Source organism: Equus quagga, chromosome 13, assembly GCF_021613505.1.
Source record: "Equus quagga isolate Etosha38 chromosome 13, UCLA_HA_Equagga_1.0, whole genome shotgun sequence".
NCBI lineage: Eukaryota > Metazoa > Chordata > Mammalia > Perissodactyla > Equidae > Equus > Equus quagga.
Genome location: NC_060279.1, coordinates 59,793,415 through 59,807,396, shown reverse-complemented (window position 1 = coordinate 59,807,396; position 13,982 = coordinate 59,793,415). Strand labels below are relative to the sequence as shown.

Below are 13,982 nucleotides of genomic sequence, written 5' to 3'. Positions count from 1 at the left end.
CTTCTTGAGATTCTGTGGTGGCAATGTCAAGTTTGAATGTGAAGTATGTGGTTCAAATCTTACATTCAACTCTTATTGATGGCCTGCTTCACCTTTGAAGAGCTCAGGCCCTGGACATGTAATTGTGAATAAGATATAATCCCACCCATTAAGAGGCATCCAGTCTAGTCAGGAGATGGCATATGAATCAGAAGAAATGCCCCACCATCTCTCACCAGAACTCCAACCATGAATATGAGGCTGGGAGCTGCTTGTAGAAAGTGTCACCCAGTGGCTTCACATTACAGAGAATGAGGCAGAGCCACCAAGAGGGAAACTGGTGAGCTGCCACGATAAACTAATAGCAGATTATTGACCCTATCCTCAGCTTCCTGACTTAAGCCTGGGGATCTTCTTGTTGCTTCACGTTGCCTCATTTTAGGATCTAACCCCTCCTGGGTTCTTCCCTGTGCTCCTTCCGCACTGTTAGTTTGGCTTGCAAGAAACAGCATTTGATGTAGTATTAATATGCCCGAGTCTGAGGGTGAAGCTGTTAAATGATGACACTGCCTTTTTAATCTTCCTCTTTCCTCCACGTAGCCCTTTACATATCCCAAAGTGTCTGTATGCAACGAGTATGAAACCCCCATGCCTTGAAAAGAGACTAACAGAATACATCATGGAGTGGTATTGGGGCAATGATAGACACCTGAAATTAACTGTACATCTGTGACCTCCCCAGATGCCATTGTTCCATATTACAAAGGAAGCAGAAAGGCTTGGGTTGGTAAAGTCAAAGACCATCAGAAAGGAAGGGGTTCTCTACCAACAAATTAGAATTCCACCAATTCCCTTATTTTCTAGACTACTGAGGCCAGATGGCTATGGTATCCCCAGGTCACTCTTGTTCCTCAATTCCTTTTTTAGAGAAAGCACTTCACCACTCTCTCCTGGGAATCTCCATCTGTAAGGCAAGAGCACCTCCCTCTGCTGAGTGAGATTCCACAGGCTTGGATTGTGGCATTCTGGGAAGGGAGGGAGTGAGCCACTGTGCCCGGTGCCCACTCTGGGTCCAGCCTGATACATGCAGCAGTTCTTGTCATCCCCTTTGTTCAGATGATACCCTGGAGATTCAGAGGGCCTGAGTGGCATGCCAAGGTCATCCATATTGTAAGATATAGAAGTGGTATTCCAATCCAGGTCTATCTGATCTCCAAATCTAGGTACATTCCACTATGCGAAGATCCATACTTTCTCCTTCATGTTCCCTTTTTCCCCCCACCACTTTATCCAAAGTAGATTGCTAAGAATTTGATGATGCTTTTTATTCCTACAATTCTCAGGACACTCACCAATTTCATTTATACACACCAGTGCTGAACTGTCATCCTCAATATCAGTGTGTTATCCTCCATGCCCAACAAGTTTCTGCAATTCCCTCCTATTGGTGGTGGGTATAGTAATGAGGCTTGTCTGGTTCTGGGAGCTGGAGCTCCAACTGGAGTCTGGGTGGCACTCCAGGGGGTGAGGATGATTGTCCAGAAGAAAGTGTGAGGTGCTAAGAGAGGGAAACAAGCAACAGAAGTTCTTTGGGGAGAATTAAGTTTCTAGCACCAGAATTACTAAGTCCAGTGAATAAGTCCAAGAAGCTAAGACAGGAGTTAAGGACTAGAGAGAAGAGCCAGAGCACTGGAGAGAGGACTGGAGTGACTGTAGGTCAGAAACGTGTAAGGTGTATGGAAAGGTGGTAGCTGGTCATCCTTACTATTGATGAGTAGCTGAGTCATGGCTGGACACACGGAAAAACAAGACTTTTGGACGAGTTGATAGCACATGGTGTTTTATTTCACTTCTCCTGGCTGGACAGAGTTTGTAAAATATCCTTTGTAAGACTTCCAGATTAAGGTAGGATCTTTGGCTTCTTGTGTAGACCTTTGACCAAACAAGAGCACATCTTGCTCATGTTGAATTGAATTGAATTGAATTGAATTGAGACTATAGCCTTCATTGGTCCACCAATGAGAACTTGACCCATTATTTCACTTAAAAATGTTTTTGTGACCACCAGTGGTTTCTCAGGATTTTCCGAGACCTCCCTTCTCTAGCAGGATCCATTGCTGCCATCCTCCTTCTGTATACCCTCCAGTGATGCTGGATGTCTTGAGACATGCTGTGCTTGTGACCAGCTCTGGGCTTGCAGCATGCTGATCTTTCTGCACGGACATCTCATCTACTCCCTTCTTCTCACAGTGATGCTCACTTCATGGTTGAGCCTAGCCATCCTGTCCTCTTGGAAGTTTCCTTTAACTGCCCCCACGCTGCCATCTGCATCCTCAATCCCCATCAATTAGATGTTCTTCTCCTGGACTCCCATAATGCCCTAATTACAAAAACATACCCAAGCACAATTATGATTAATAATAATAACAGATAAATATGGAGTGCTGACAGTGTACCAGGCATTGTTCTGAGAGACTTAGGGGAATTACTCATTTAATCCCCATGTTGAGGAGGCAGTGGGTGCAATTCTCATCCTCATTTCATAAATGAGCAAGCTGAGCTCAGAGAAGTCAGTTAGCTCACCCAAACCCATATGTACTAAGTGGTTAAACAGCCAGTGAGACCTAAGCTTGTGAATTGCACAGCACATACATTTTCTCTTCTTATAGGCCTTGAAGGGTCTCCATGTGTGTGTATCTCACCCAGCATGTGTAAGCTACGAGAAAGCAGAGACTATTTCTTAAATCACGTCTCCCTCCTCACTACCCAAAGTGAAGTGCTCACGGGGTGCCATGTGGGTAACTGTTTACAGCATGAAATTGAAATGCAGTGGGGATGCAGCCTGCGCCTCATCTGACCTTTCTCTCTGCCTGTAGAAGCCGCCTGGGGAAGTGGGCAGGCCTGACGTGATGTGCTCAGCGAGCAGAGACATTCCACTCCAAGAGAGGTCTGTGTGACGCGTCTGGGAGGCCATCATTGGCCGCAACACCTCACGGTTGGTGGAAGAAGGGGTGACAGCCGCATTCTCCTGTGCCTACCACGTAACCAAAAATGAAGGAGAACTATTGTTTACAAGCCGCCTTGGTGTGCCTGGGCATGCTGTGCCACAGCCAGGCCTTTGCCACGGAGCGGCGGAGCCACCTGCGACCCTCGTTCCACGGACACCACGAGAAGGGCAAGGAGGGCCAGGTGCTGCAGCGTTCCAAGAGAGGCTGGGTCTGGAACCAGTTCTTTGTGATAGAGGAGTACACCGGGCCTGACCCCGTGCTCGTGGGCAGGGTAAGGCTGCTGTTATTCACTACCTACTTGTCTCCCTCTACCATTCCAGTAGGAAGGCATGGCCAGAAAATCTAGAAGGGAAAACACCAGTGCTCTGCCCATCCAATAAAATCCACAAAATCATTGTTCACACATCCTTCCAACCTTTTCCCCCCCAGTTAATAAACCTATCCATAATATGTTAACATAGACATGTTAAGAACACCTATTTTCCACTTAATGCTATAGCATAAAAGTTCCCTTCTTTAATGGCTGCACAATGGTCTCCTGAATTCAAATGATGATTATTTATTTAACCATTCTCCAACTGGAGGCATTTCTCTGACCACACCCTAACCCCAACGTGGATACCCCGCCTTTGTGTCCTCATAACACTGTGTACCCTTTTTATCATAGCCTTCCTTTTTGTATTACACATGTCTATTTATTTGTCTGTCTCCCTCACTGGACCTGAAGCTACTTGTTGTCAGGAATGGTGTCATCCTTGTGTCCCCAGGGCCTGGTGCTGAGCCTAGCTTTGGGGAAGCCTCTGAATACTGGATGAGATGAATGGGTGTGTCATAAGAATGGGTGGGATTTTTGTCTGCTTTGGCTTAGGGATGGCAACACCCTGTTGGGATGGCTTGAGAATCATAGCACTGCTCAATGTTGCCTTGTCCGTGTACCTACTACAAAATAGTGCAAATTTGGAGAGTCTAAAGTATGTTTGAAAAAATGTGTGCCCGCTATCATTTATGGTAAAACATGCAACAATCTTTCAGATGATAGTGACGTTAACTACAAGGAGGTAGGTATTCATATACATAACAAGGAAAGCCTACTATGTGCAGGTGCAGAGCTGGGCAAATGGTAAACCGGGGTAGAATTTTCCCTGATCTCAAAGAGTTCAGAAATTAGTAGAAAAGAGACATTCACCTAAGCAATGAAAAAAAAAAAAAAACCAAAATGAGGAATAGAATAATGAAGAAATTCAATACAAGTCGTTATGAATTTACATGGTAAATTCGATATGGTTGCATTGTAACCTTTGGGAAGGATAAAAGAAAGTTTCTTGGAGAACATGATAATAACTGTGACCTGAAAGATGAGCAGAATTTTCCAGTGAAGGGGGAAAGGGACAAGAATAGATTTTAGGGGTGCTAATTTCTGAGCCTCAGAGATTCCAACAAAGTTGTGTCATTTGCTCTTTAACATGAGAACAGCATCCCATATTTATGAAATTGACATATTTGGGGAGGGTTCGTATTAGCTTTGCGATAATATTGTTCAGGGCTGGGAAAGTGTCTTTCTGAAGAAGTATATCAAAGGAATTTCATTCATTCATACCAAAATGGAAAGATTATGCCCGAAATAGGAGGAGACTTGGGAAATGGGAGCACAGGGAAATAATTAGCACTCAGAATTCCGTGCATCGAGGAGATGGGCTCTGTGCCCAGAGAGGAAGAAGAAACTTCAGCCGTGGCAGGGACTGCAGTAGCTTGAACAATGTGGAGAGCTGTGCATGAATTGTTTTGAGAAAATGGGACTTCTGCTGTGGAGACTTTCTCATTGGGGAACAGCCTGTGTATTAGGGTGGGGGTTGCAGAAGAGACGGGGCCTGGAAAGGCATTTCAGCATCTCTGTGGAACAAGCAGTTGTCATGCCTACTAACAGGGAGAGTAGGGGGAAAAAGGGAAGTAGTGAGTGACCTTTAAAATCTAAGCACGGGAGAATGAGTCTGGTGTGAAGTTGGATGGGGGGAAAGGAAAGAAAGTGGTTGGATGCTATGGATCTTCCTTTTGAGATAATGCTGACCTATGGTTCCCCACGAATAAGGGAATAGACTTGATGACTTGTTCCTTAATCACTTTTGATTGACGACATTCAAGGTTGAGTGATTTAAGATGCTCTGAAAAAGTGGGATTTGGCAACCCAGAGACTTTTCAGGATTCTTGCAGGAAGCGTGCTGTGTCACGCTGTGCTATGCAGAGGAGAAGCCATCAGTCTTCGGAGTTAGAAATTGGCTGTGTACACCTCAGCAACAGGATCCATTGATAGCATCGAGTGATTTCCCAAACTGAATTCCGTGTGGAACCTAATAAATACCATTGTCAGTTGTATAGAACATCTTTATTGGAGAGGGAAAAAAAGGAATTTATATCCAACTTGCAAATCTGAAAACAAGAAAAAGATAAGGAGGAGTATATTTATGAAATCTTCTAGTTATTCGGTTGATCATGAAATTTCTGTTTAATTCCCAAGCGACTTGCCAAATTCATATGTAATACATGAAGGACCCTAGACACATTTGTCTGGGCACTCTCATTAAAGTCAGCATTTCATTTCCTTCCTTGTTGCTCATGCACAAGGCTGAGCCCCTAGCTTTTGCCAGGTCTGAGGCAGGAAAAATGAACACATACAAACCATTGTTGATGGGTGGGGTGAAAGCAGAGTAGGGTACAAGGATCCTGCCCTCACTATGGAAACTTGTGTGAAGATGGGGGCAACGCTATTGATTCATCGGAGGCCATCAAATAGCCTTATATTTTACTCAGAATGACCTTATTCATAAGAAATGTTAGCATAATTTAATGACAGCACATAGCTTGTTATGCATAACAAGTTTTGAAGGGAATGAGAGAAAGTGTGCTTTTCTTTTTCTTTTCCTGAGAAGCACAGTAGACTAGAGTCAAAATGGCCTCGGTAATTTGTACCTACAGGCATCCCCCTGAGCTGAAGTATTTGATCTTTCATTGGGACACTGCAGATCAATTAAATATTTTTTGGGAAATTGAAACAATACAAAAATTTTTAAAAAGCAATGTGTTCAGTCTTGTTTTGTGACTCTGGGCAAGTTCTCTAAGCCTTGGTTTCATAACAATAATAATTAAAATGGCATTAATCATATTAATATTAAAATGGCATTGATGATAGTAAGTGTAAAATAATATAATAACTGTTATATAATAATATTATTATACAATAATAATAAGCTAAAGAGTTTTAATTTATGCTGGATTTTCCTATGTAGTAGGCAGAACCAAAGGCTTTTCATCTTCCTGGTTACTCTTAAAGCAGTGAAAGGAAAGCTTCCCTTTCCCCACGAAGGGAATAATGAGGGCAGAGGAACTCAGATTAAGATGAAAGCTGCAGACATTGAGCTTGGACGACAAGGGAGGGTGAGGAATTTCTTGCTACAGGAAAATTGGACGTGGTCTTTGGGAGAGTTCCATGTTATGAAACACACAGCAGAGGGAAGGCAGAAAGGCACAGGATGGTTGCTTAGAGGAGGACCTGGCTGATTTCCTGGCCCTGCCAAGTGTGAATTTAGTCAAGTACCATTTTTTCTCTGGGTTTTGTCAAAGAAAGTGAAAAACCTAAGGACATTTAAGCTTCTTTCTACTGTCTAAGAAACTACATCTATATCAGCCCATCCCACCCACCTCATGCTTTATGGTTAGAATGGGAGCTTCTTCCATGCAGGCTGCATCCCCCAGTGTCATTCCCAGGGTGCCACACAGTAAGTCTTCTGGAAAGGTCTGATCAATGAATTGTTTGTAGGAACAAAAGCCAGGAAACAAGTTTAGCGTCCTTTGGAAGAGGACTGCTAAGAGAAATGATGATACCATCCATACAGTGGATGAGGTGGATCTTCATGGACCAATGTGGAAGGCTCACCTGAGTTTATTGTTGTAGGAAGACAGAGGTGAAGAGTGATGTGTGCACTATGGTACTTTATTGCATAAAAATACACTAGGACACTGTGTATCTGGATAGATATTCTTGCACATGCATAGTATATGTCCCAGAGATTCACAAGAAACTGGTAATAACAGTTGTCTCTGAGCAGTGAAAATGAAGGAATGAGAATCAGAACTGAGAAGACTGACTTATTGCATAAATGTTTATTTTTATTCTATTTTATTTATAAGAATCTTATATATTTATATATAATTTAAATATACAAATATGAATGTATTTCTTTCAAAATAACTCTGTATGCATATTTTGTATGTGTGCATATATAATAGGAGAGGGGGAGAGAGAGTATGAATCTTGGAATTAAAAAAAAAATGTTTGGACGCTGGCTTCACTGTTCCCTGGCTGTGTGACCTTGGCCAAGGCAATTAACTTCTCTAAGATTCTATTTCTTCTTTTGTAAAATGGTATGAGAATGCCTTCTCTCATGGGGTGTGTGTGTGTGTGTGTGTGTGTGTATTGTAGCAAAAAGCATGTAAGTGAGTCTCTGCCCCCCCATTGCATCCCTCATGGAATTACAAATCTCCATTTCTCTTTTTCCAGCTTCATTCCGATATTGACTCTGGTGATGGGAATATTAAATACATTCTCTCAGGTGAAGGAGCCGGAACCATTTTTGTGATTGATGATAAATCAGGGAACATTCATGCCACCAAGACATTGGACCGAGAGGAGCGAGCCCAGTACACGCTGATGGCTCAGGCAGTGGACAGAGACACCAACCGGCCGCTGGAGCCTCCCTCAGAATTCATCGTCAAGGTCCAGGACATTAATGACAACCCTCCTGAGTTCTTACACGAGACCTACCATGCCAACGTGCCCGAGAGGTCCAACGTGGGTGCGTACTGTGGGAAGACCCACTCTGCCTGGTGTCTCTGCAGGTGGCTGAGCTGGTGCCCGTACTCCCAAATCAAGAAGAAGAGCTCATGCTATATGTTCTTTGGCAAAAAAAAAACAAAAAAATTTCATTTGTGTAGCTGAAATTTTGAATATTTAAAATGGACCTGAGGTTTTAAAATCTAAACATACATGGCCAGCCTGGTGGCATGGTGGTTAAGTTCATGCACTCTGCTTTGGCAGCCAGGGGTTCACAGGTTCGAATCCTAGCTGTGGACCTACGTGCCGCTCATCAAGCCATGCTGTGGTGGTGTCCCACACACACAATAGAGGAAGTTTGGCACAGAAGTTAGCTCACCAAATCTTCCTCACCAAAAAAAAAAAAAAAAAAAAAATCTAAACATACAAAATTTGAGGAAGTATCGAAGAGAGGAAATAACATGATTGAATCCAGATCATTCTGGTCTGGTGCATGTCACTGTGTGACTTGGAAACTGTTATGTCTGTTCTCTGAGCCTTAGTTTCTTACTCTGTAGAAAGAGAATAACAATTTCTGGTCTTGCAGGATTAGAAACAATACGCATTCAGTCACTAGCACATGTTGATGTTCAATAAGTAATAGTAATGGTAATATTTTTTTGTGTAGGCATCATGCTACTTAATGATTTACATGCACTATTAGCATTTAATTTTTGCAATGATTCATCGTTGCAATGAGGAAGGTCCTATCTGACATATTTTGTAGATGGGAAACCCAAGCCAGAAACAGGTTAACTCATTTATCTAAAGTCATATGAGCTATTAAGTGGATCCAGAATAACACTTACCCATGACACTATGTCACCATCTATTAGAATAACTCAGAAGTAGGTATGTCTTTTTATTATGCAGAAAGACACATTGCATTGTTGGAGGATAATTCTCTGAAAGATTTCTTCAATTAGCCACCTTTTCCTGGCAATGAATTTCATTTTGCTTTATAGAATGCATGTAGTTGTGATCTTTTGAGAAACATGCCTCATGTTAAGAAAAGTTTGCCTTTCAGACAGTGAGAAGGGCTATTCGGATCACAGATTGAGTCTGGTTATATGAATCAGAGATTTAGAGTCCAAATGAAGTTAAGGATCACCAGGGCCAAGCCACCCATTTTACAGATGAGAAAACCAAGCAGCAAGAATGGGAATCAAGCTGCTCAAGAAAATTAGAAGCAGAAGTGAGCCTAGAGCCCTAAGCTCCTTCCACTCTGCATGTAGAGCCCGTGATGCTAAAAGAAAATCTCCTTCTCCATCTCCAGGAAAGTCACACTCTTCTCATACTTTACAAGAGCCACCCTGAGCCATTTCTTGCCTTCTTCTCTTCCCTTTTACCTGCCCAGTCCTTTAGTCCATCAGTATTCACCTGGGGATTTTAATGAGAAACAACAGACATCAAATAAATCCGTAAGTAGAGGACAATAATGTTAGCAACTGAGCCAGGAGGAAAAGGCCGGTCACCAAAAAGGATACTCCAAGGGGATTTTCATTTCTCCCACCTTTGAGCCTCCTTGATGCTTAGAGGTAACACCTACACTTCCCATCATGGACAATGAGAGTAGAGTCTGCAGTCAGTACTGGGTTGCAATCGTGGCCTTGCCCCTGACCAACCGAATAAACCCAGGCAACTTCTTAGATATTTCTCGGTTTTAATTTTGTCATCTATAAACTATGATGAAGGTCAAATAACATTGATGTAAAATGCAAACAGTCATAATGGACTTAGTGGGGCTCCAGAAGCAAATTAAGCATAAAAGAATAAGTTTCCCTAGCTGTACCATGATGGTAGAGAATAGAGCTTACTCTCTTTTATAAATCTCCACTACCTAGAATAGTGCCTGGTTAGATAGGAAGAGCTCAAAAAAAAGTTGTTTGCAGGAAATAAGGAATTACAGAAGAGTAATTAGAAAAAAGTGAGGTTTACTTCTGCACCACATGAAAATCACTGACAACCTTGTAAATGAAAGGGTTGTCAGGGGCGGCGTAAACAAGCTGCCCAGCCTCCCACGTAGAACCTTGCCCGTCTGCTGCTCATGTCACCAAAAGAACTTGAGTTTGGTTGTTTGCTGGATAGGAGTTAGACTCCTGACTCCAGCAGTAACCCACTTTGCAAAATAAATTGCACAACTTTATTACTCTCACATCCAATTTCTCACAGGTACAATGGATGTAGAAAATGCTGAGCAGACAGACGATGGCAGAACGCGTGAAATGTGTCCCAAACAGTGCCTAACACAGAGGAACTCGATAATTGCCGGTTCCGTCCCTTCAGCTTCTCCCCCTCCATTCTGAAACCCAACATGCCAGGCCCCCAGATACTTGTGCTCAGCAAGGAACAGAGGTTGTTCTAGGCAAGACAGACTCCCAGCTTCCTTCAATTCCCTGGTTTCCTTTCATTGTGACCCACAAATGTTCACCTTAGATCTCACCAGATGTCTCCTGGAGGTTTCTGTTCTTTGACTACGAGATCCGTTAGAGGTGGGAAGATGCACTTTTCATGCCAGTAAGGAACAACATTCTGTACAATATTTATAGCCATAAATTAATTAAAATGTAGTATTAGCAGCCATTTTATTACATGCAAAGCAACAATAAAATGATGTATTTATTGCTCTGCTACAGATGGGAGACTGCACTCTGTCCTTTCATGAAAAGCAATTCATCATTAATTACCCTTTATGAGACTCTTTGGGAAGATTTTTATTTAATTATTTGGTATACTGAACATTTCAATTGCATGGGTCTTAGAATGTTTTTGCAATAATGTTCATATTATTATTTTAACTACTTAGCATAGCAGGAGGTACTATGAATATAGAAAGTTCATTTTTAAGCTATGGGAATTTTTAAAAAAATGATAATAAGGAAGGAAGAAAAGATTATTTTGCATCTCAACCCTGGGAAAATGAGAAAATGAGAGCATGTTGAATGATTGTGGGGCTTCCCTCAGTTTTTAATTTTATGATGAAACTTTGTAATCTAGAATATAATTTGAAAAGCTGAGGGACTGTTGCTAATGAATTTACTTCCCTTTGAAGGAACGTCAGTAATCCAGGTGACAGCTTCAGATGCAGATGACCCCACCTACGGAAACAGCGCCAAGTTAGTGTACAGTATTCTGGAAGGACAACCCTACTTTTCAGTAGAAGCACAGACAGGTACCGTGGAATGTCATTGCGATCTCTGACACATTGTGGATCAGGAGGCCATGCCTGCTTACTAACCCTATTTGAGTCTCAGTTTTCTCAAATATGAAAAAGGCCACCTTACAGAAATATTGCAAAGATTAGACACTGCTCATGTGCCTGGCGTATCATTGGTGTCCAATGAGCCATACTTCTTATTGTTTCTGTCTGTATTTCACCATGTCACAATAATAAATATAATCTTAAAATGCATCTTTTGTCTTAAAATTGTGTTAAAATTCAATTTAAATTTAAGAATTTATCTTAAAATACTTAGATTTTTTCTTAAAATCAACTATGGATCCAAATTAAGAGACTATAGAACTTGGGGGCTGATATACAAACTGGCAGGTCTCAAAGCTTGCTTGGAAGCCCACTGTGCAGGGGTTGGGGGGGGCGGTGTTAGTGCTCAAGTGTGTTTGGGGGACAACACGTCCCCATCTCCTCCACTGCACTTATAGATCCCCAGTGGGCATCACCATCCAGCAGATGTCTTACAGGAAACAAATAGCAAAACCAGAGTGAACAAACATAACAACCAAAACCAAAATCAAGATGCTGCACTTCATTTATAGCAAATTTGATTCTAGGATTTTTTTTACAGAATAAACACTAAAATCCTGTGAAACTACTAGTCCACAATATTATCCCCCCAAACCCTTTCTGTTTTCCACAATGTGCTGTATATATTTGAAAGATATTTACAATAATCTGGATTTATTATTATACTTAAAATCTGTCAAATATGTGCAGTCATTCATTGCTTAACTACAAGGATACGTTTTGAGAAATGAGAAATGCATTGTTAAGCGATTTCATCGTTGTAGGAACATCATAGAGTGTACTTGGACAAACCTAGATGGGATAGCCTACTACACACCTGGGATATATGGTACTAATCTTATGGGGCCACCATCATATATCTGGTCCTTCATTAACTGAAACTCATTATGCAGCACATGACTGTTTGTATATGTGTTTATATGTATACGCATAGTCTGCCAATTAGATGTTTTGCTCATTTACTAGACATAATTTCTGCTCACCTATGTAATCATTTATTTCTAGCCACTTTGCTTCAGAACACAATCTATGGGGCTGCTTGCTGTGATTTCATCAAAGGCATTTGCCATTTAGCCTTTCCAGGTTTAACCAAGGATTATTGTGGAATTTCATCTAGATTTTTGAGATGTTAAAAACCGGAGGAGGGACTCCAGTTGCAATCTTGTTTGTCTCAGGGTCTCATGGTGAAGAGCCACCAATTTGAACCTTCCAAATTATTTAACAGATAAGGAAAACAAAGTTCAGTGAGTTCAAGGGTATTGCTGAGAAAAATACAAACATTGCGGGGGTTAAGAGAAGGATAAGAGCTTAAAGCTTCCACAGCGCTCTCATATTTCCAGTATAAATGTTACCATATCTACAGACAGAAAAAGCTCGCACATGTTCCCAAGAGATTCAAGTGAGCATGGTTTTCATGCAAATTATGTGCTGATATCCAGGGATCGTGCAGAATTCAATCATTAATTTATCATTGTTGTCAGCAGTAGGCGATAGTAAACAGTGAGCATTTGTATGAGCATTGTGTATATTTTTAACCCTTTTGGTTCATTCTTTAAAACATTGTTAACATTTTAATGTGTTACTTGAAATACATCCCTGCTACTTTTAATTTGCACAATAGAAATGTTTCTAAGAACTGCGTGTAGGGATAAACTTTCTAAAGATTCTGCTGGCAGTCCAAAAGCATGGGCTTAGTCACAGATAATCCATGCAGTGGGTTCTCAGATATTTCAGTCTTTAGGAGCTTTCAGCATTATACCTGAGAATAATGAGGTTATTACTTGCATTTACAGTTCAACCTGTAAAACATAAAATTTTAATACTATGTTAATAATTATGACAATTTGTGGGAAAGTACCTCTATTTGATGCTTCAGGTATGTCTGCCTTTGGCTATAATTATCATGTCCAAGTGACTCCTCCATGAGGACAGATGCCTGAAGCGTGTCCTATTCATCTTTTCTTCCCCTATATCTAGGACTTTTTTGTTGTTAGGATGTTGTTATAAATGAGTATCTATGTTGTATTCTGCTTACCTGTCCAGGTATCATCAGAACAGCCCTTCCCAACATGGACAGGGAAGCCAAGGAGGAGTACCACGTGGTGATCCAGGCCAAGGACATGGGTGGACACATGGGTGGACTCTCAGGAACAACCAAAGTGACGATCACGCTGACCGATGTCAATGACAACCCACCAAAGTTTCCGCAGAGTAAGTAGGTGGCCTTGACTTTCACTTTTCCATGGTGCCACAGCCAGCTGTCTTCTCCGACCCAAGCCTGCCTTACTCACCTTTCAAGAAAGCTAGAAAAATGAAGGCTCTTTATATCATTCTTGGAAAAAACAAAAACAGGACAACAGCAACAAGAAAACTTAGGTGGAGTAGAAGTAGTAGGAGAAAAAGGAGATATGAAAAGTTCCGCAAGCTTGGAAACAGAAAATCTATATTGCTACGTATTTAGGTCCTAGTGATGTGAACTAGTAATTAATTAACCTTTCTCTGTCTTAGTGTTCTCCTTTCTAACCTGGCTGTAACAGTCCCTGGATTAGTTATCTATTGCTATGTAACAGACTGCCCAAAACCTTTGTGGTTTAAAACAATAATAATTGTTTATTTTTGTCATGAGTCTGCAGTTTGGGCAAGACTTGGGGGAGACAGCTGGTCTCTCTTCCATAGCATCAACTGGGGACAGCTTGACTGGGATGAGAGGAGCCACTTCCAAGATGGCTCACTCAAATGGCTGGCGAGTTGGTGTTGGCTATTAGTTCCCCTCCATGTTTGCCTCTCCATGGAGTAGCTTGGATAGATTCTGAAAGTGACAGCCCCAAGGACACCAAGCAGAAACTGTATAGCCGCTGATGACTTAGCT

At 41.6% G+C, this 13,982-nt stretch overlaps 1 protein-coding gene across 1 annotated transcript in view; it reads left to right on the top strand.

Annotated features, from left to right (window-relative positions):
- CDH11 (cadherin 11) overlaps positions 1–13,982 on the top strand; it is a 145,326-nt gene that overhangs the window by 97,205 nt on the left and 34,139 nt on the right. Inside the window, exons 3-6 of the mRNA XM_046683684.1 lie at positions 2,856–3,258; positions 7,540–7,834; positions 10,904–11,023; positions 13,157–13,324. Of these exons, the coding sequence (XP_046539640.1) occupies positions 3,031–3,258; positions 7,540–7,834; positions 10,904–11,023; positions 13,157–13,324 (811 nt within the window). The 5' untranslated portion in view covers positions 2,856–3,030. The remainder of the gene's footprint in view (positions 1–2,855; positions 3,259–7,539; positions 7,835–10,903; positions 11,024–13,156; positions 13,325–13,982) is intronic.